The 24000-nt window shown below is 42.3% G+C and overlaps 1 protein-coding gene across 4 annotated transcripts in view; it reads left to right on the top strand.

Annotated features, from left to right (window-relative positions):
- Positions 1-24000, top strand: part of LOC110535129 (extracellular matrix organizing protein FRAS1) — a 349490-nt gene that overhangs the window by 104293 nt on the left and 221197 nt on the right. For all 4 annotated transcript variants that reach the window (XR_016484722.1, XM_090191232.1, XM_090191233.1 and 1 more), the window contains exon 3: positions 21046-21153. Coding sequence is in view for 3 of the 4 variants with exons in the window: in XM_090191232.1 (XP_090047358.1) it covers positions 21046-21153 (108 nt within the window). In the remaining variant the exon portion in view is untranslated. The remainder of the gene's footprint in view (positions 1-21045; positions 21154-24000) is intronic.

The following is a 24000-nucleotide window of genomic DNA, read 5'->3' on the forward strand; positions in this document are numbered from 1 at the left end:
TGGGACACAGCCCTGGGTCCCATAAGCCATAAGGGCTGGTCTTATAAGACGCTGAATCAAAAGAGTCCGGTCTCTAGAGGAGACATTCTCATCAGTCGAGGAGAATGATGGTCAGGCAGCTACTGTCTATGGCTCCCAGAGAGAGAGAGAGAGAGAGAGAGAGAGAGAGAGAGAGGGAGAGAGAGAGAGAGAGAGAGAGACTGGAAGGCAGAGAGAGACAGAGATAGTGCCATCACAGCAGCAAGATTTGTGACCTGTTGTCACAAGAAAAGGGCAACCAGTGAAGAACAAACACCATTGTAAATACAACCCATATTTATGCTTATTTATTTTCCCTTTTGTACTTTAACCATTTGTACATTGTTACAACACTGTATATATATATATAATATGACATTTGTAATGTCTCTATTCTTTTGGAACTTCTATGAGTGTAATGTTTAATGTTAATTTATATTGTTTATTTCACCTTTGTATATTATCTACTTCACTTGCTATGGCAGTGTTAACATATGTTCCCCATGCCAATAAAGCCCCTTGAATTGAATTGAGTTGATAGAGAGAGAGAGAGAAAGAGAGAGAGACAGAGGCAGACAGGCAGATAGAGAGAGAGGGAGTGAGAGAGAGAGAGGCAAAAAGAGAGAGAGAGAGTGAGAGTCAGAAAGAGAGAGAGAGAGTCCCCAACCAAAGAGGGCCAACAGCAGCACCTACTGTAGATCTTCTACACAGATTCCGTCCTGACAGTAAATCTCAGTAAGACAAAAATAATGGTGTTCCAAAACAGGTCCAGTTGCCAGGACCACAAATACAAATTCCATCTAGACACCGTTGCCCTAGAGCACACAAAAAACTATACATACCTCGGCCTAAACATCAGCGCCACAGGTAACTTCCACAAAGCCGTGAACGATCTGAGAGAGAAGACAAGAAGGAAACATAAAATTCGACATACCAATTAGGATCCGGCCAAAAAATAATCAGTTATAGAACCCATTGCCCTTTATGGTTGTGATGTCTGAGATCTGCTAATCAACCAAGAGTTGACAAAATTGGAGAAACATCAAAATGAGACTCTGAATGGAGAATTCTGCAAAAATATCTTCTGTGTACAATGTAAAACATCAAATAATGCATGCAGAGCAGAATTAGGCCGATACCCGCTAATTATCAAAATCCAGAAAATTCTACAACCACCTAAAAGGAAGCGATGCCCACACTTTCCACCACAAAGCCATCACCTACAGAGAGATTAACCTGGAGAAGAGTCCCCTTAGCAAGCTGGTGCTGGGGCTCTGTTCACAATCACAAACAGACCCCACAGAGCCCCAGGACAGCAACACAATTAGACACAACTAAATTGGGAGAAAACAAAAAGATAACTTTTTAACACAGTGGAAAGAATCAACCAAAAAACAGAGCAAGTTGGAATGCTATTTGTCCCTAAGCAGAGAGTACACAATAACAGAATGCTTGACCACTATCACTCACCCCAAGGTAAGAAAATCCTTGACTATTTACAGACTCAATTGGGTCCATGCCTGTCTTGACCAGGCATTAGTTGAGAGGATAACATAGCTGAAATACAATGCCAATTATAGAAGCAGAGGTCATGTGGGGACCACGTTTATTTCTGTCAATCGTTGACCTTACTAAGTTCCTGTTGATGTTTAATAAAGACATCTATATGCACACACAAACATATATTTATATAAATATATATATATATATATATCTATCTATCTAAACTAAATATATTTCTCTGACATCTATATGCACACACAACCATATATTTATATATCTATCTAAACTAAATATATTTCTCTGACATCTATATGCACACACAAACATATATTTATATAAATATATATATATATATATATATATATATATATATATATATATATATATATATCTATCTATCTATCTAAACTAAATATATTTCTCTGACATCTATATGCACACACAACCATATATTTATATATATATATATATATATATATATATATATATATATATATATATATATATGTATATATCTAAACTAAATATATTTCTCTGACATCTATATGCACACACAACCATATATTTATATATATATATATATATTTATATATATATATATATATATATATATATATATATATATGTATATATCTAAACTAAATATATTTCTCTGACATCTATATGCACACACAACCATATATTTATATATATATATATATATATATATATATATCTCTAAACTAAATATATTTCTCTGACATCTATATGCACACACAACCATATATATATATATATCTCTAAACTAAATATATTTCTCTGACATCTATATGCACACACAACCATATATATATATATATCTCTAAACTAAATATATTTCTCTGACATCTATATGCACACACAACCATATATATATATATATCTCTAAACTAAATATATTTCTCTGACATCTATATGCACACACAACCATATATATATATATATCTCTAAACTAAATATATTTCTCTGACATCTATATGCACACACAACCATATATATATATATATATCTAAACTAAATATATTTCTCTGACATCTATATGCACACACAACCATATATATATATATATATCTAAACTAAATATATTTCACTGACATCTATATGCACACACAACCATATATATATATATATATCTAAACTAAATATATTTCTCTGACATCTATATGCACACACAACCATATATATATATATATATATCTAAACTAAATATATTTCACTGACATCTATATGCACACACAACCATATATTTATATATATATATCTCTAAACTAAATATATTTCACTGCCCGCCCTTCTATTTAATAGAATTTTAAAATGTAACTAGGCCAGCACAACTTCTGATTTACAATGACGACTTAAACGCCAACGACGCTGCCCTATGGGACTCTCAATCACGGCAGGATGTGATGTAGCCAGGATTCGAACCAGGGACTGCAGTGACCTATCTTGCAATAGAGATGCAGCGTCTCAGACCTCTGCGCCACTCGGGAGCCAGACAGCCAGGAGGGAACCTCTGACTGATAGTCATGTTAAAGGCTTTATTGTGACTTGTGGTAAGCTATGCTAAGGGTTTTACTGAAGCATTAAGACACACAAGTCAAATGTTTAGTGAATGAATGAGGTTCCATATTCCTGTTGTTTTATCTCTATGTGGTCTCATCTGACCAAACCTGGGTTGAAAATACTACTGAAAGTATTTCAGTTAGTTCTGATTGTTTGCTTTAGACTGCCAGCATGCGTTGCTAACCTCGTTAGTACCATCAACCTTCAGACAGTTGTCTAGTCCTACAACAAACCCCACTAATTAAAACATAATTTGTGGTGTCCTCCTCACATCTGGGACATAGAGTGTCTGTTCATTGTGTCTTTCTGTAGTGGCATGCAGTGTGTGTGTGTGTGTGTTGTGGTGGTACGCAGTGTGTGTGATTGTGTGTTCTGTAGTGGCATGCAGTGTGTGTGTGTGTGTGTGTGTGTGTGTGTGTGTGTGTGTGTGTGTGTGTGTGTGTGTGTGTGCGTGTGTGTGTGTGTGTGTGTGGTATGCAGTGTGTGTGCCAAGTACCAGTGACGCCGGCAGAACTGGACTGGCACTTTGACCTTCTGAGGCTAGATATTTCTGGCACTGGTGAGGGTGATGAAACTGTCTGTAACTTGCCTGGCACAGAAACAGTGACAGCAGCCCCTATTGGACCTGCATTGTAACACTGGTATTCAGTCATTTATTTGTAGTGTTTTGTAGACTACGTTCAGTGCCTCACACAAGAAAAGGGGTTCTGCCTCACAATCGTTGTTGGGCTCTTAGAATCAATGGTTCTTTGGGTTTCCATATAGAGCACTTTGCTTCTTTGTATGAGATTAATGAACCCTTTACTAAAAAAACATTTGTATATCACAGGAGGTTGCTGAGTTGAGGACGGCTCATAATAATGGCTGGAATTATTCTTTTCCAGACATTACTATGAGCACGTACTCCCCAATTAAGGTGCCACCAGCCGCCTGTGTTCTATATATATAGTGCATTCGGGAAAGTATTCAGACCCCTTGACTTTTTCCACATTGTGTTACGTTTCAGCCTGATTCTAAAATGGATTAAATAAAAGTGTCATCAATCTACACACAATACCCTATAATGACATCACAACACCCCATAATGACATCACAACACCCCATTATGACATCACAATACCCCATAATGACATCACAACACCCCATAATGACATCACAACACCCCATTATGACATCACAATACCCTATAATGACATCACAACACCCCATAATGACATCACAATACCCCATTATGACATCACAATACCCCATAATGACATCACAACACCCCATAATGACATCACAATACCCCATAATGACATCACAACACCCCATCAATGACATCACAACACCCCATAATGACATCACAACACCCCATAATGACATCACAATACCCCATAATGACATCACAACACCCCATAATGACATCACAATACCCCATAATGACATCACAATACCCTATAATGACATCACAACACCCCATAATGACATCACAATACCCTATAATGACATCACAACACCCCATAATGACATCACAACACCCCATTATGACATCACAATACCCCATAATGACATCACAACACCCCATAATGACATCACAATACCCCATAATGACATCACAACACCCCATCAATGACATCACAACACCCCATAATGACATCACAACACCCCATAATGACATCACAATACCCCATAATAACATCACAACACCCCATAATGACAAAAAAAACTGTTTTGTAGAAAACTGAAATATCACATTTACATAAGTATTCAGACCCTTTACTCAGTACTTTGTTGAAGCACCTTTGGCAGCGATTACAGCCTCGAGTCTTCTTGGGTATGACACTACAAGCTTGGCACACGTGTATTTGGGTAGGTTCTCCCATTCTTCTCTGCAGATCCTCTCAAGCTCTGTCAGGTTGGATGGGGGAGCGTTGCTGCACAGCTATTTTCAAGTCTCTACAGAGATGTTAGATCGGGTTCAAGTCCGGGCTCTGGCTGGGCCACTCAAGGACATTCAGAGACTTGTCCCAAAGCCACTCCTGCGTTGTCTTGGCTGTGTGCTTAGGGTCGTTGTCCTGTTGGAAGGTGGACCTTCGCCCCAGTCTGAGGTCCTGAGCGCTCTGGAGCAGGTTTTCATCAAGGATATCTCTGTACTTTGCTCAGTTCATCCTTGCCTCAATCCTGACTAGTCTCCCAGTCCCTGCTGCTGAAAAACATCCCCACAGCATGATGCTGCCACCACCATGCTTCTTTGGCATTCAGGCCAAAGAGCTCAATCTTGGTTACTTCAGACCATAAAATCTTGTTTCTCACGGTCTGAGAGTCCTTTAGGTGCCTTTTGACAAACTCCAAGCGGGCTGTCATGTGCCTTTTACTGAGGACTGGCTTCCGTCTGGCCACTCTACCATAAAGGCCTGATTGGTGGAGTGCTGCAGAGATGGTTGTCCTTCTGGAAGGTTCTCCCATCTCCACAGAGGAACTCTAGAGCTCTGTCAGAGTGACCTTTGGGTTCTTGGTCACCTCCCTGACCAAGGCCCTTCTCCCCCGATTGCTCAGTTTGGCCGGGTGGCCAGCTCTAGGAAGGGTCTTGGTTGTTCCAAACTTCTTCCATTTAAGAATGATGGAGGCCACTGTGTTCTTGGGGACCTTCAATGCTGCAGACTTTTTTTGGGGTAACCTCCCCCAGATCTGTGCCTCGACACAATCCTGTCTCGGTGCTCTACGGACAATTCCTTCGACCTCATGGTTTGGTTTTTGCTCTGATATGCACTGTCAACTGTGGGACCTCAGATAGACAGGTGTATGCTTTTCCAAATCTTATCCAATCAATTGAATTTACCACAGGTGGACTCCAATCAAGTTGTAGAAACATCTCAAGGATAATCAAGCCCAATTTCGAGTCTAAATACTTATGTAAATAAGGTATTTCTGTTACTTTTTTTGTTTATAAATTTGCAAAAATTTATAAAAGCCTGTTTTCAATTTGTCATTACTCCTGCTCCTACTCTCCCTCCCTGACGTGCGAAGGCACCAGGCTCCCCGCCATTAAGTACTCAACCATCATTACGCACACCTGCCTTTCCCTGTCACACGCATCAGCTATTATTGGTCTCACCTGGACTCAATCACCTCTGTCATTATCTGTCTGGTTCCCCGCTCGGTTCCCTGTTGCAGCATTAATCGTCATATGTCCTTGTTTACCAGTGTGCTGACGCTGTTCCTGTTTTGTTGCCTGTCTGTTCCGTATTAAATGTGGACTCCCCTCGTACCTGCTACTCATCTCCAGCGCCTGTCATTACATTTATGTGGTGTTGTGTGTAGACTGCTGAGATTTTTTATTTTATTGAATCCATTTTAGCGTAATGCTGTAACTTAACAAAACGTGGAAAAAGTCAAGGGGTCTGAATACTTTCCGAAGGCACTGTATACCCAGTGAAGGCAAAGAACCTTGAGGATTCTAATGAGGCCTAACGAGGATTTAAGCAAACAACAACAAAAGTTAACACAGTCACATCAAACTCTGAAATTCACAGCCAACTAACTCCCTTTTCTTTTGTTAGAGCTATTTTGCTTGAACGTTTCTATCCACAGTAATGATGATGCTGTATGAGTTCGCGTGGTCAGAAACATTGCTAGCTGACGACACCGTTACCTCTATATGGCAGAGGGGAGATCGAATTAGCATTTTTTCAACATTGTTGCCGAGGTCGGAGTGGTAAACAGCAAGATTCATACAATCCTGTGTTGTTGCAAACTAAATTACTAGCAAGGAACAAGAGGAAGTAATGTATTTAATAAAATCATACACTCTTAGATTTAAAAAAAAGTGATTCTATATAGAACCTTTTGGTCAATTCAAATTTTAACTGCCATTCTTGATTCAAAAACCAACTGCCATTCTGATTCAAAAACCAACTGCCATTCTGATTAAAAAACCAACTGCCATTCTGATTCAAAAACCAACTGCCATTCTGATTCAAAAACCAACTGCCATTCTGATTCAAAAACCAACTGCAATTCCAGCATGAAGATTCAAGAGGAAGGTGGTTGAACTTGCAAACAGCCTACCAATAAGTACATTATTTTTATTTCCATTTATTAAGGTAAGGAAAGTTCATTATTTAATTCAAATAAATGAAGCCAAAGTCTTATGAAAAACTAGAGAGAGAGAGAGAGAGAGAGAGAGAGAGAGAGAGAGAGAGAGAGAGAGAGAGAGAGAGAGAGAGAGAGAGAGAGAGAGAGAGAGAGAGAGAGAGAGAGAGAGAGAGAGAGAGAGATAGATAGATAGATAGATAGATAGATTTTGAGCACCATTTGTAAGCTAGCGAGATAACTTTGCAAGGTAGCTAGCTAGACAGGAACAATATAGGCTACTTTAATTAACCACTTTACAAGCTAGCCAGCTAACTCTTACAAATAAACATGATTTGTTATTATGTAATATGCCAAATAGAGCTACATACCCGGCCTGACATTGGCAATTAGCTAATGGTTCCTTTAATTTCAGTATTCAGATGAGAGGACTATTACATTAGAAGACCGCTGACCTCTTGAATGCATGTTATGAGCAGTGGGCTGATTGAGAGGATGTATCTAAATTATTTATAATACATTGTTAATAATACATCGTGGTGATTCAAAAGTCTAGTTATTCATGACATGATTTTTAACACACTATCTATGTCTTGCTCAGTCTGGCAGTAACCCAGAACGATCAGAGACAGAGGATCTCTCTTCCGGCTATTGCTGACAACAACTGCATGCAAGTTGTCATTCTATCTTTTGATTTAATAAACCCATGTTTATTCCTGAGGATTAACTCATGTTTATTCCTGAAGATGAACTCATGTTTATTCCTGAAGATGAACTCATGTTTATTCCTGAAGATTAACTCATGTTTATTCCTGAGGATTAACTCATGTTTATTCCTGAAGATTAACTCATGTTTATTCCTGAAGATTAACTCATGTTTATGCTCCTTTGTTCTTCTTCTCAGGAACCAGCCAGACAACAACTAGTACTGTACTGTTCTATAGAGAAGTCAGCCAGACAACAACTAGTACTGTACTGTTCTATAGAGAAGTCAGCCAGACAACAACTAGTACTGTACTGTTCTATAGAGAAGTCAGCCAGACAACCCATACTGTACTGTTCTATAGAGAAGTCAGCCAGACAACAACCCATACTGTACTGTTCTATAGAGAAGTCTGCCAGACAACCCATACTGTACTGTTCTATAGAGAAGTCAGCCAGACAACCCATACTGTACTGTTCTATAGAGAAGTCAGCCAGACAATAACCCATACTGTACTGTTCTATAAAGAAGTCTGCCAGACAACCCATACTGTACTGTTCTATAGAGAAGTCAGCCAGACAACCCATACTGTACTGTTCTATAGAGAAGTCAGCCAGACAACCCATACTGTACTGTTCTATAGAGAAGTCAGCCAGACAATAACCCATACTGTACTGTTCTATAGAGAAGTCTGCCAGACAACCCATACTGTACTGTTCTATAGAGAAGTCTGCCAGACAATCCATACTATACTGTTCTATAGAGAAGTCTGCCAGACAACAACCCATACTGTACTGTTCTATAGAGAAGTCAGCCAGACAATAACCCATACTGTACTGTTCTATAGAGAAGTCTGCCAGACAACAACCCATACTGTACTGTTCTATAGAGAAGTCAGCCAGACAATAACCCATACTGTACTGTTCTATAGAGAAGTCAGGCAGACAACCCATACTATACTGTTCTATAGAGAAGTCAGCCAGACAACCCATACTGTACTGTTCTATAGAGAAGTCAGCCAGACAACCCATACTGTACTGTTCTATGGAGAAGTCAGCCAGACAACCCATACTGTACTGTTCTATAGAGAAGTCAGCCAGACAACCCATACTGTACTGTTCTATAGAGAAGTCAGCCGGACAACCCATACTGTACTGTTCTATAGAGAAGTAAGCCAGACAACCCATACTGTACTGTTCTATAGAGAAATCAGCCAGACAACAATCCATACTGTACTGTTCTATAGAGAAATCAGCCAGACAACAACCCATACTGTACTGTTCTATAGAGAAGTCAGCCAGACAACAACCCATACTGTACTGTTCTATAGAGAAGTCAGCCAGACAACCCCTACTGTACTGTTCTATAGAGAAGTCAGCCAGACAACCCATACTGTGCTGTTCTATAGAGAAGTCAGCCAGACAACAACCCATACTGTACTATTCTATAGAGAAGTCAGCCAGACAACCCCTACTGTACTGTTCTATAGAGAAGTCAGCCAGACAACCCATACTGTACTGTTCTATAGAGAAATCAGCCAGACAACAACCCATACTGTACTGTTCTATAGAGAAGTCAGCCTGTACTGTTCTATAGAGAAATCAGCCAGACAACAATCCATACTGTACTGTTCTATAGAGAAGTCAGCCAGACAACAACCCATACTGTACTGTTCTATAGAGAAGTCAGCCAGACAACAACCCATACTGTACTGATCTATAGATAAGTCTGCCAGACAACCCATACTGTCTGTTCTATAGAGAAGTCAGCCAGACAACCCATACTGTACTGTTCTACAGAGAAGTCAGCCAGACAACAACCCATACTGTACTGATCTATAGAGAAGTCAGCCAGACAACCCATACTGTACTGTTCTATAGAGAAGTCAGCCAGACAACCCATACTGTACTGTTCTATAGAGAAGTCAGCCAGACAACCCATACTGTACTGTTCTATAGAGAAGTCAGCCAGACAATCCATACTATACTGTTCTATAGAGAAGTCAGCCAGACAACAACCCATACTGTACTGATCTATAGAGAAGTCAGCCAGACAACCCATACTGTACTGTTGTATAGAGAAGTCAGCCAGACAACCCATACTGTACTGTTCTATAGAGAAGTCAGCCAGACAACCCATACTGTACTGTTCTATAGAGAAGTCAGCCAGACAATCCATACTGTACTGTTCTATAGAGAAGTCAGCCAGACAACAACCCATACTGTACTGTTCAATAGAGAAGTCAGCCAGACAACCCATACTGTACTGTTCTATAGAGAAGTCAGCCAGACAACCCATACTGTACTGTTCTATAGAGAAGTCAGCCAGACAACAACCCATACTGTACTGTTCTATAGAGAAGTCAGCCAGACAACAACCCATAATGTACTGTTCTATAGAGAAGTCAGCCAGACAACAACACATACTGTACTGCTCTATAGAGAAGTCAGCCAGACAACCCATACTGTCTGTTCTATAGAGAAGTCAGCCAGACAACCCATACTGTACTGTTCTATAGAGAAGTCAGCCAGACAACAACCCATAATGTACTGTTCTATAGAGAAGTCAGCCAGACAACAACACATACTGTACTGCTCTATAGAGAAGTCAGCCAGACAACCCATACTGTACTGCTCTATAGAGAAGTCAGCCGGAGTTGGTACGACTTGACCCATCAATCAATCAAACAGATGCCTTCCTGGCCACCAGTGCATATTTCCAAACCATGTTTACATATAATGACAATAAAACCTTAAAAACTATGCTGGTATTCTTTTGTTCATGGTTGAATTTTTATTTTTTATATTGTATTCTTAACTAAATAATGATTTCACCATGCAAGGTTCTATGTTTGGTTCAGTGAAGAAGAACCCTTGGGGTTCTATATTTAAATGTTAGTAATTGTTTTAACGTTGTATCAAGCGATAGAACCCTTTTTGGTTCTAAAAGGAAAAGTGTGGTGACACTCCGTGACTCATTTTGTGGGGTTTAGTAAGACTTTTGTTTCTGATTGGAGGTGATGTTTAAGTGATCTACGGTGCACTTATGATTCGAACATCTAGTTCTTTCACAGTCTATTGTTTTGAACATCTAGTTCTTTCACAGTTTTATTGTTTTGAACATCTAGTTCTTTCACAGTCTATTGTTTTGAACATCTAGTTCTTTCACAGTCTATTGTTTTGAACATCTAGTTCTTTCACAGTCTATTGTTTTGAACATCTAGTTCTTTCACAGTTTTATTGTTTTGAACATCTAGTTCTTTCACAGTCTATTGTTTTGAACATCTAGTTCTTTCACAGTCTATTGTTTTGAACATCTAGTTCTTTCAGTCTATTGTTTTGAACATCCAGTCTTTCACAATCTATTGTTTTGAACATCCAGTTCTTTCAGTCTATTGTTTTGAACATCTAGTTCTTTCACAGTCTATTGTTTTGAACATCCAGTTCTTTCACAGTCTATTGTTTCGAACATCCAGTCTTTCACAGTTTTATTGTTTTGAACATCTAGTTCTTTCACAGTCTATTGTTTTGAACATCTAGTTCTTTCACAGTCTATTGTTTCGAACATCCAGTCTTTCACAGTTTTATTGTTTTGAACATCTAGTTCTTTCACAGTCTATTGTTTTGAACATCTAGTTCTTTCACAGTCTATTGTTTTGAACATCTAGTTCTTTCACAGTCTATTGTTTCGAACATCCAGTCTTTCACAGTTTTATTGTTTTGAACATCTAGTTCTTTCACAGTCTATTGTTTTGAACATCCAGTCTTTCACAGTTTTATTGTTTTGAACATCTAGTTCTTTCACAGTCTATTGTTTCGAACATCCATTCCTTCACAGTCTATTGCTTCGAACATCCATTCCTTCACAGTCTATTGTTTCGAACATCCATTCCTTCACAGTCTATTCAACTGGTGTTTCTGTAGGAATTTATGAAGGAATCTAAACAGAGGCAATGTCAGTCAGCATGTCCAGGAGTACTGCAAGTCATAGCGTAACATTTTGAGGTACAGTAGTTTATTTACCCTACAAAGCTTTGGCAGTCTTCCTGTATGTTGCTGTATAGCCATCTTCTTTCATCATTGTGTAGCCTTGAAATTAAATAATAGCTCTTCACAAAAACAACTCCTTCCAAATCACTCTCTGAATTCCTGTTCTGGATTCCTGTTCTGAATTCCTGTTCTGAATTCCTGTTCTGGATTCCTGTTCTGGATTCCTGTTCTGGATTCCTGTTCTGGATTCATGTTCTGGATTCCTGTTCTGGATTCCTGTTCTGGATTCATGTTCTGGATTCTTGTTCTGGATTCATGTTCTGGATTCCTGTTCTGGATTCCTGTTCTGGATTCCTGTTCTGAATTCCTGTTTTGGATTCCTGTTCTGGATTCCTGTTCTGGATTCCTGTTTTGGATTCCTGTTCTGAATTCCTGTTTTGGATTCCTGTTCTGGATTCCTGTTCTGGATTCCTGTTCTGGATTCATGTTCTGGAATCCTGTTCTGGATTCCTGTTCTGAATTCCTGTTTTGGATTCCTGTTCTGGATTCCTGTTCTGGATTCCTGTTTTGGATTCCTGTTCTGAATTCCTGTTTTGGATTCCTGTTCTGGATTCCTGTTCTGGATTCCTGTTCTGGATTCATGTTCTGGAATCCTGTTCTGGATTCCTGTTCTGGATTCCTGTTTTGGATTCCTGTTCTGCATTCATGTTTTCGATTCCTGTTCTGGATTCCTGTTCTGAAAACCTGTTTTGGATTCCTGTTTTGGATTCCTGTTTTGGATTCCTGTTCTGGATTCCTGTTCTGAATTCCTGTTTTGGATTCCTGTTCTGGATTCCTGTTCTGAAAACCTGTTTTGGATTCCTGTTCTGGATTCCTGTTCTGGATTCCTGTTCTGGAATCCTGTTCTGGATTCATGTTCTGGATTCCTGTTTTGGATTCCTGTTCTAGATTCCTGTTCTGGATTCATATTCTGGAGATTGGATGTCACAAATGAAATCCTTACGTATGGTTTCCTTCCGATCCAGAAAGAGAAGCTCTACATTCCTGACGCTCACACAGTGAGGAGCGCAGAGTAGAGGACAGGACAGGGATATCCCACCAAACACTTGGCTCATCAGACCCCTGCCATGCTCTCAGTGTTACAATGTTTCCCTCCCACCTGGGTTCAAATAGTTTTCAAAATGGTTTAAATACTTTGAGCTTTGACTTGAGCTGTCTGGAGTGCATGGGTTGGCGTTGCACTTTTAGAGAGTATTCCACTGGTTCCATTGCGCTTGCAAAGATCAATCTAGCACAGTTGAGGTATGCGGAAGATTTCAGATCCTGTTTGAACCCAGGTCTGTTTCAATTTCCCCATTTATCAGAGACCTTTCTTGACTCTTAAATTCCTAAGACATTATTTACTTAGTTACTTTTCATGCTCCTAACAGCTGGTCCCAGGACAGTTTGGTTGATTTTCCATCAACCAGGACGTAAGAGAAAAGGGTCAGGAAAGGGGGATACCTAGACAACTGAATGCATTCAACTGAAATGTGTCTTCTGCATTTAACCCAACCAGAACTGATCTAAAATCAGTTGTTATTGACTGAGACCTAAGGCTGGGTCTAACATTAAGACGTCTATGTTGAGTGACTCTTCTGAAGGTGACTCTGAACCATGTTATCACCAGCTCTCCCTCCCACTCCCCCTTTCCCTCCCTCCCTCTTCTCCTCTCCCTCCCACTCCCCCTTTCCCTCCGTCCCTCCCTCTTCTCCTCTCCCTCCCACTCCCCTTTCCCTCCCTCTTCTCTCCCTCCCACTCCACATTTCCCTCCCTCTTCTCCTCTCCCTCCCACTCCTCCTTTCCCTCCCTCCCTCTCCATATAACTCCACCTCTCCCCCCTCCTCCCCCTCCCTCTCCTCCTTTTCCTCCCTCTCCTACCTCCAAACATGTCCCTCCTCTCCCTCCCTCTCCTCCCTCTACTCCTTTTCCTCCCTCCTCCTATCCAAACCTGTCCCTCCTCTCCCTCCCTCTCCTCCCTCTCCTCCTTTTTCTCCCTCTTCTCCTCTCCCTCCCTTCTCTCCATTTCCTCCACTCCCTTCTTCTCCATACCTCTCCTTCTCTCCATACCTCTCCTCCTATCCTTCCCTCCTCTCCGTCTCCTTCTCTCCCTCCCTCTCCATATTTGTCCACCTCTCCCTCCCTCTCCTCCTCTCCCTCCTCCCTTCTCTTCCTCTCCGTACCTCTCCCTCTCCTCCTCTCCCTCATCCCTCTCCCTCTCTCCTTCTCTCACTCCCTCTCCATACCGCCTGCCACACAAGATCACAGAACGGGACCGCCGAGTGCTGAAGCGAGTTAAAATCATCTGTCCTCGGTTGCAACACTCACTACCGAGTTCCAAACTGCCTCTGGAAGCAACATCAGCACAACAACAGCCGAGCAGCTGCACAAAAGCCTAAGATCACCATGCACAATACCAAGCGTCAGCTGGAGTGGTGTAAAGCTCACCGCCATTGGTCTCTGGAGCAGTGGAAAGGCATTCTCTGGAGTGATGAATCACGCTTCACCATCTGGCAGTCTGACAGACTAATCGAGGTTTGGCGGATGCCAGGAGAACGCTACCTGCACAAATGCATAGTGTCAACTGTAAAGTTTGGTGGAGGAGGAATAATGGTCTTGGGCTGTTTTCCATGGTTCGGGCCCTTTTGTTCCAGTGAAGAGAAATCTTAACTCTGTAGCATACAATGACATTCTAGACGATTCTGCCCTTCCAACTTTGTGGCAACAGTTTGGGGCCCTTTCCTGTTTCAGCATGACAATGCCCCTGTGCACAAATTGAGGTCCATACAGAAATGGTTTGTCGAGTTTGGTGTGGAAGAACTTGAAAGGCCTGCACAGAGCCCTGACCTCAACCCCTTCAAACACATTTGGGATGAATTAGAACGCCGACTGCGAGCCAGGCCTAATCGCCCCAACATCAGAGCCCGACCTCACTAATGATCTTGAGGCTGAAAGAAAGCAAGTCCCCGCAGCAATGTTCCAACATCTAGTGGAAAGCCTTCCCAGAAGAGTGGAGGCTGTTATAGCAGCAATGTTCCAACATCTAGTGGAAAGCCTTCCCAGAAGAGTGGAGGCTGTTATAGCAGCAATGTTCCAACATATAGTGGAAAGCCTTCCCAGAAGAGTGGAGGCTGTTGTAGCAGCAATGTTCCAACATCTAGTGGAAAGCCTTCCCAGAAGAGTGGAGGCTGTTATAGCAGCAATGTTCCAACATCTAGTGGAAAGCCTTCCCAGAAGAGTGGTGGCTGTTATAGCAGCAATGTTCCAACATATAGTGGAAAGCCTTCCCAGAAGAGTGGAGGCTGTTGTAGCAGCAATGTTCCAACATCTGGTGGAAAGCCTTCCCAGTAGAGTGGAGGCTGTTATAGCAGCAATGTTCCAACATATAGTGGAAAGCCTTCCCAGTAGAGTGGAGGCTGTTATAGCAGCAATGTTCCAACATCTGGTGGAAAGCCTTCCCAGTAGAGTGGAGGCTGTTATAGCAACAATGTTCCTACATCTAGTGGAAAGTCTTCCCAGAAGAGTGGAGGCTGTTATAGCAGCAAAGGGGGGACCAACTCCATATTAATGTCCATGGTTTTGGAATGAGATGTTTCGACATGCAGTCCTGTAGTGTATATGAACAGCCCATACAGGTTAATGTGACCGAGCGGCTCGATTCGATCATTTATAGCTACATTTGAAATGTTTTTTTTTGCATTGGATAAAAGTAGAGACTCAGAGAATCATACACGTCATACATGTTTATACTACGGGTGTGTTCGTAAATTTTATCTGGAGTGCCAAAGTGAGCTCGTAAATTCTGAGCGTTTCGCTCTCGGAGCTTTCAGAGCGCACACTGGACGCTCTGACCGAGAAGTCGAGTTGAGCCGAGCTTTCTGACCTAACAAGAGCAGTGAAGCACCCAAGCTAACTGGCTAACATTGGCTAGCTTGCTAGCTACTTTCTACACCAATGAGAGAACACCTCACTCTGACCATTTTACTCACCCTAGCAGAGCTGGTTAGGCTGTTTTTATGTTATCCAGAGTGTTGTTGGTGACTGTAACTATGCTGCTGGCAACAATTTAATTACGCTTTTTTGCCAACGTTTACTGACACTGACCATATTCAGTAGTTGAGAGTTCGTAAATTCGTCAGTTATTCTGCGAATTTACCAGCTATGTCTATCGACAGTTGTCACAGTGACATTGAAGAACATTCTATTGAAATGGTTACTTGCATGGTGGAGTCTTTTGTTTAAACAATGAACCTTAATCCCAACTCACAACTCATCTGCATGAATCTGCAGGTAGCTAACCAACCAGGTCCAACGTTAGCTAGCTAACATTAGGTTATAACTAGCAAAGCAAATGGCTCTGAGATACGAATATTATTACTACACAGACCACACGGATAACGTTAGCTAGCGAGCTAACAGAAAGCTTTAGCTTGAAATTAAAAATGATTTTCTGACAAAATTAGAAACGTGTAATATCTGAAAATATTGCTAGCTAGAGTATCTTACCCATGGATGGATGCTTCTTCTTCTCTGTCACGGTTACCATGGTTGCCCTTACTTTGAAGATGCAATCCAGAAACAGGTGTTTTATACAACAGCCTTCTGTGTGTGTTCTCCTTTTGACTCCATCTGCATATGTGCAATCAAATGCCAAAATTGTCTCCCATCTCCTTAGCTGTCATACTCTAATTCCACTGATTTCAAAACTCGGTCCTCCAGAAAGTGGAGAGCAACACTTATGCAGATCTACTACGTGATATCTTTCAAAAAAATCTGCGTTAGAAAGGATTCCCTACACATCCTGACCAGCTCATGTTATAGACAGAAGCGTGCTACATGACAGACCAATCGGAACTCATCTCTCGGCATGTCCAGCCCACTCATTATCTTAGCCAATCATGGCTAGCGGGAAGGTTGCTGACTTTTTCCTTGGCTAAACCAACTAGGGGCATAATTTAAGAATTGCATTCATGTTTACTTACGGTATACAAGTTTGTTATTGAGGCACATGGAAGTTCCCATGTTCTAGAAGGCCTATCCACATCGACGGGACAGTAGTGGAGAGGGTAGTAAGTTTTAAGTTCCTCGGCATACACATTACGGACAAACTGAATTGGTCCACCCACACAGACAGCGTGGTGAAGAAGGCGCAGTTTCAACCTCAGGAGGCTGAAGAAATTCGGCTTGTCACCAAAAGCACTCACAAACTTTTACAGAGGCACAATCAAGAGCATCCTGTCGGGCTGTATCACCGCCTGGTACGGCAACTGCTCCGCCCACAACCGCAAGGCTCTCCAGAGGGTAGTGAGGTCTGCACAACGCATCACGGGGGCAAACTACCTGCCCTCCAGGACACCTACACCACCCGATGTCACAGGAAGGCCAAAAATATGAACAAGGACATCAACCACCCGAGCCACTGCCTGTTCACCCCGCTATCATCCAGAAGGCGAGGTCAGTACAGGTGCATCAAAGCTGGGACCGAGAGATTGAAAAACAACTTCTATCTCAAGGCCATCAGACTGTTAAACAGCCATCACTAACATTGAGTGGCTGCTGCCAACATACTGACTCAAATCTCTAGTCACTTTAATAATACAAAAAATGATGTAAAAATACATCACTAGCCACTTAAAAATGTCACTTTTATATATTTACATACCCTACATTACTCATCTCATATGTATATACTGTACTCTATACCATCTTGCCTATGCCGTTCTGTACCATCACTCAGTCATATATTTTTATGTACATATTCTTTCATTCCTTTACACTTGTGTGTATAAGGTAGTTGTTGTGAAATTGTTAGGTTAGATTACTCGTTGGTTATTACTGCATTGTCGGAACTAGAAGCACAAGCATTTCACTACACTCGCAATAACATCTGCTAACCACGTGTATGTGACAAATAACATCTGCTAACCATGTGTATGTGACAAATAACATCTGCTAACCATGTGTATGTGACCAATAACATCTGCTAACCATGTGTATGTGACCAATAACATCTGCTAACCATGTGTATGTGACAAATAACATATGCTAACCATGTGTATGTGACCAATAACATATGCTAACCATGTGTATGTGACCAATAACATCTGCTAACCATGTGTATGTGACCAATAACATCTGCTAACCATGTGTATGTGACAAATAACATCTGCTAACCATGTGTATGTGACAAATAACATCTGCTAACCATGTGTATGTGACCAATAACATCTGCTAACCATGTGTATGTGACCAATAACATCTGCTAACCATGTGTATGTGACCATTAACATCTGCTAACCATGTGTATGTGACAAATAACATCTGCTAACCATGTGTATGTGACCATTAACATCTGCTAACCATGTGTATGTGACAAATAACATCTGCTAACCATGTGTGTGACAAATAACATCTGCTAACCATGTGTATGTGACAAATAACATCTGCTAACCATGTGTATGTGACCATTAACATCTGCTAACCATGTGTATGTGACCAATAACATCTGCTAACCATGTGTATGTGACCAATAACATCTGCTAACCATGTGAATGTGACCAATAACATTTGATTTGATTTGATGGGGGAAAACGTTTAAATGGCTCTCCTGTGAAGTAGTGACGCCCGACATACGCCTGGTTTCCTGGAATGAGTCACATGTAGATTTTGGTTCAGCCGTGGCTATAAGATAAACTAACAGGCATCCGTTGGTAGGCAGTATGCACTAGTTTATGCCTAATCAACAAATTCTTATATGTTGAAGTTTAACTCTGTATGATCTGGTTCCTAGTGGACTGGTCTCTGTAGACTAGACCTCTTCACTGGTTCCTAGTGGATTGGTCTCTGAAATATAACCTTGTGCTCTCCTCTCTCTCCTCTCTCTCTCTCCTCTCTCTCTCTCCCTCTTGCGCTCTCTCTCTCTCTCCTCTCTCTCTCCACTCTCTCTCTCTCAATTCAATTCAAGGGCTTTATTGGCATGGGAAACATGTGTTAACATTGCCAAAGCAAGTGAGGTAGATAATATATAAAGTGAATATATAAAGTGAAATAAACAATAAAAATTAACAGTAAACATTACACATACAGAAGTTTCAAAACAAAAAAGACATTACAAATGTCATATTATATATATAGTGTTTTAACAATGTACAAATGGTTAAAGGACACAAGATAAAATAAATAAGCATAAATATGGGTTGTATTTACAATGGTGTTTGTTCTTCACTGGTTGCCCTTTTCTCGTGGCAACAGGTCACAAATCTTGCTGCTGTGATGGCACACTGGAATTTCACCCAGTAGAATGGGAGTTTATCGAAATTGGATTTGTTTTCGAATTCTTTGTGGATCTGTGTAATCTGAGGGAAATATGTCTCTCTAATATGGTCATACATTGGGCAGGAGGTTAGGAAGTGCAGCTCAGTTTCCACCTCATTTTGTGGGCAGTGAGCACATAGCCTGTCTTCTCTTGAGAGCCATGTCTGCCTACGGCGGCCTTTCTCAATAGCAAGGCTATGCTCACTGAGTCTGTACATAGTCAAAGCTTTCCTTAATTTTGGGTCAGTCACAGTGGTCAGGTATTCTGCCACTGTGTACTCTCTGTGTAGGGCCAAATAGCATTCTAGTTTGCTCTGTTTTTTTGTTAGTTCTTTCCAATGTGTCAAGTAATTATCTTTTTGTTTTCTCATGATTTGGTTGGGTCTAATTGTGCTGTTGTCCTGGGGCTCTGTTGGGTGTGTTTGTGTTTGTGAACAGAGCCCCAGGACCAGCTTGCTTAGGGGACTCTTCTCCAAGTTCATCTCTCTGTAGGTGATGGCTTTGTTATGGAAGGTTTGGGAATCGCTTCCTTTTAGGTGGTTATAGAATTTAACGGCTCTTTTCTGGATTTTGATAATTAGTGGTTATCGGCCTAATTCTGCTCTGCATGCATTATTTGGTGTTCTACGTTGTACACGGAGGATATTTTTGCAGAATTCTGCATGCAGAGTCTCAATTTGGTGTTTGTCCCATTTTGTGAAGTCTTGGTTGGTGAGCGGACCCCAGACCTCACAACCATAAAGGGCAATGGGCTCTATGACTGATTCAAGTATTTCTCTCTCTGTCTCTCTCTCCCTCTTGTGCTTTCTCTCTCTCCTCTCTCTCTCTCTCTCTCCCTCTCCCTCTCTCTCTCTCTCTCCCTCTCTCTCTCTCTGTCCTCTCTCTCTCTTCACTCTCTCCTCTCTCTCTCTCTCTCTTGCGCTCTCTCTCTCTGTCTCTCTCTCTCTATCCTTTCTCGCTCTCTCTCTCTCTCTCTCTCTCTTGCGCTCTCTCTCTCTCTCTCTCTTGCGCTCTCTCTCTCTGTGCTCTCTCTCTCTCTCTCTCTCTCTCTCTCTCTCTCTCTCTCTCTCTCTCTCAGACACACACCTCAGGGCACATTTGTCTTTAATCCCTATGTTTGTACCATAGCAACTCTATTTTCAGTATTCAGAGTTATCAGATTTATACTTTGTCATTTTCTTTCAAAAAGCCTTTTGTTTTCCCTCTCTACGTTTTTTGAAGTACTACATCCAACCACTCTGCTTTCTCAGAAGAATCAAAGGGGGCCTTTAGTCTCTTTATTTCGGAAACAACAGCCCCACTCTCAGATGTATTATTTCAGGACGTTGTCGGGCTGCGATTGTGTTTGTAAGTGTCACAATAAGACCAAGACACAGGGAAGTGTCTGACAGCAGACGTGAGTACTGTACGATAGCTGTCTTCAATCCCTGTTGAAACGCAAATATGAACCCGCAGGAGGTGTCGTCTGTGTTTGATATTATAATTACAATTCAACCTGACCTGCTTTTTATTCAACTAACTGCCTCTGTTTTGTTTTTAATGGTTTTTGTCTTGGAAACACAGTCAAATATCCCATACCTCCTCTGTGGGAACTTGAATAAGATGCTATGGAATAACTAAGATGCTATGGAATAACTAAGATGCTATGGAATAACTAAGATGCTATGGAATAAATAAGATGCTATGGAATAACTAAGATGCTATGGAATAAATAAGATGCTATGGAATAAGTTGAAACGCTGCATTGTCAGTAACTGCTCACGACAATGCTTTTCAAAATGATGGACTTTATGGACTCACGAATGTTGTTGTTTATGTTCACAGAACAACACGTCGTGGAGACCAGACTCCTGTCAGGAGTGTACATGCTATAGTGACATCACCATCTGTAAACCTGTTACCTGCCTCAACCCACACTGTGACTTCCAGAGGGTAAGACGTAGTACAGAGGGAGGGAGGGGGGAGGGGGGGTGGCAGGGAGGGAGGGATGGTATGGGGAGGGAGGGGGGAGGGGGGGGGGCAGGGGGGAAGGGTGGGGGAGGGGTGGGGGAGGGAGGGAGGGAGGGAGGGAGGGAGGGAGGGAGGGAGGGAGGGAGGGAGGGAGGGAGGGAGGGAGGGAGGGAGGGAGGGAGGGGGGTGGTGGCAGGGAGGGAGGGATGGTACGGGGAGGGACGGGGAGGGAGGGAGGAGTGAACAAACAAACAAATCAATGAATGAATTAATGAATAATTGATTGAATGAATAGCTGGGTGTCTTATAAACAGTTGTGTGCCCCGTTCCTCCTTCCTCGCCTCTCTGTTCTCCTGCATTGATTAGTAATCTAGATGTAAAGCTAACAACACTGTCAGGGCATTCCGTCCAACCTCCCCTCTCCTCTGAGACATCTCGTCCAACCTTCAATCTCCTCTGAGACATCCCAACCAACCTCCCCTCTCCTCTGAGACATCCCAACCAACCTCCCCTCTCCTCTGAGACATCCCAACCAACCCCCCCTCTCCTCTGAGACATCCCAGCCAACCTCCCCTCTCCTCTGAGACATCTAGTCCAACCTTCAATCTCCTCTGAGACATCCCAACCAACCTCCCCTCTCCCAAGAGACATCCCAACCAACCTCCCCTCTCCCAAGAGACATCCCAACCAACCTCCCCTCTCCCAAGAGATATCCCATCCAACCTCCCCTCTCCTCTGAGACATCCCAACCAACCTCCCCTCTCCCAAGAGACATCCCAACCAACCTCCCCTCTCCCAAGAGATATCCCATCCAACCTCCCCTCTCCTCTGAGACATCCCAACCAACCTCCCCTCTCCCAAGAGACATCCCATCCAACCTCCCCTCTAACAAGAGACATCCCAACCAACCTCCCCTCTCCCAAGATACATCCCATCCAACCTCCCCTCTCCCAAGAGCCATCCCAACCAACCTCCCCTCTCCTCTGAGACATCCCAACCAACCTCCCCTCTCCTCTGAGACACCCCAACCAACCTCCCCTCTCCTCTGAGACATCCCAACCAACCTCCCCTCTCCTCTGAGACATCCCATCCAACCTCCCATCTCCTCTGAGACATCCCATCCAACCTCCCCTCTCCTCTGAGACATCCCAACCAACCTCCCCTCTCCCAAGAGACATCCCATCCAACCTCCCCTCTCCCAAGAGACATCCGAACCAACCTCCCCTCTCCTCTGAGACATCCCATCCAATCTCCCCTCTCCCAAGAGACATCCCATCCAACCTCCCCTCTCCTCTGAGACATCCCATCCAACCTCCCCTTTCCTCTGAGACATCCCATCCAACCTCCCCTCTCCTCTGAGACATTCCATCCAACCTCCCCTTTCCTCTGAGACATCCCGTCCAACCTCCCCGCTCCTCTGAGACATCCCGTCAGATCTCCTCCTCACCATAGTGTCTTCTATCAGATCTCCTCCTCACCATAGTGTCTTCTATCAGATCTCCTCCTCACCATAGTGTCTTCTATCAGATCTCCTCCTCACCATAGTGTTTTCTATCAGATCGCCTCCTCACCATAGTGTCTTCTATCAGATCTCCTCCTTACCATAGTGTCTTCTATCAGATCTCCTCCTCACCATATTGTCTTCTATCAGATCTCCTCACCATAGTGTCTTCTATCAGATCTCCTCCTCACCATATTGTCTTCTATCAGATCTCCTCCTCAACATAGTGTCTTCTATCAGATCTCCTCCTCACCATAGTGTCTTCTATCAGATATCCTCCTCACCATAGTGTCTTCTATCAGATATCCTCCTCACCATAGTGTCTTCTATCAGATCTCCTCCTCACCATAGTGTATTCTATCAGATCTCCTCCTCACCGTAGTGTCTTCTATCAGATATCCTCCTCACCATAGTGTCTTCTATCAGATCTCCTCCTCACCATATTGTCTTCTATCAGATATCCTCCTCACCATAGTGTCTTCTATCAGATCTCCTCCTCACCATAGTGTCTTCTATCAGATCTCCTCCTCACCATAGTGTCTTCTATCAGATCTCCTCCTCACCATATTGTCTTCTATCAGATCTCCTCCTCACCATAGTGTCTTCTATCAGATCTCCTCCTCACCATATTGTCTTCTATCAGATATCCTCCTCACCATAGTGTCTTCTATCAGATCTCCTCCTCACCATAGTGTCTTCTATCAGATCTCCTCCTCACCATAGTGTCTTCTATCAGATCCCCCGCCTCACCATAGTGTCTTCTATCAGATATCCTCCTCACCATAGTGTCTTCTATCAGATCCCCCGCCTCACCATAGTGTCTTCTATCAGATATCCTCCTCACCATAGTGTCTTCTATCAGATCTCCTCCTCACCATAGTGTCTTCTATCAGATATCCTCCTCACCATATTGTCTTCTATCAGATCTCCTCCTCACCATAGTGTCTTCTATCAGATCTCCTCCTCACCATAGTGTCTTCTATCAGATATCCTCCTCACCATAGTGTCTTCTGTCAGATCTCCTCCTCACCATAGTGTCTTCTATCAGATCTCCTCCTCACCATAGTGTCTTCTATCAGATATCCTCCTCACCATATTGTCTTCTATCAGATCTCCTCCTCACCATAGTGTCTTCTATCAGATCTCCTCCTCACCATAGTGTCTTCTATCAGATCTCCTCCTCACCATGGTGTCTTCTATCAGATCCCCCGCCTCACCATAGTGTCTTCTATCAGATCTCCTCCTCACCATAGTGTCTTCTATCAGATCTCCTCCTCACCATAGTGTCTTCTATCAGATCTCCTCCTCACCATATTGTCTTCTATCAG

The sequence above is a fragment of the Oncorhynchus mykiss genome, chromosome 11 (genome assembly GCF_057628025.1).
Source record: "Oncorhynchus mykiss isolate SJ-2025 chromosome 11, ASM5762802v1, whole genome shotgun sequence".
Taxonomy (NCBI): Eukaryota; Metazoa; Chordata; class Actinopteri; order Salmoniformes; family Salmonidae; genus Oncorhynchus; species Oncorhynchus mykiss.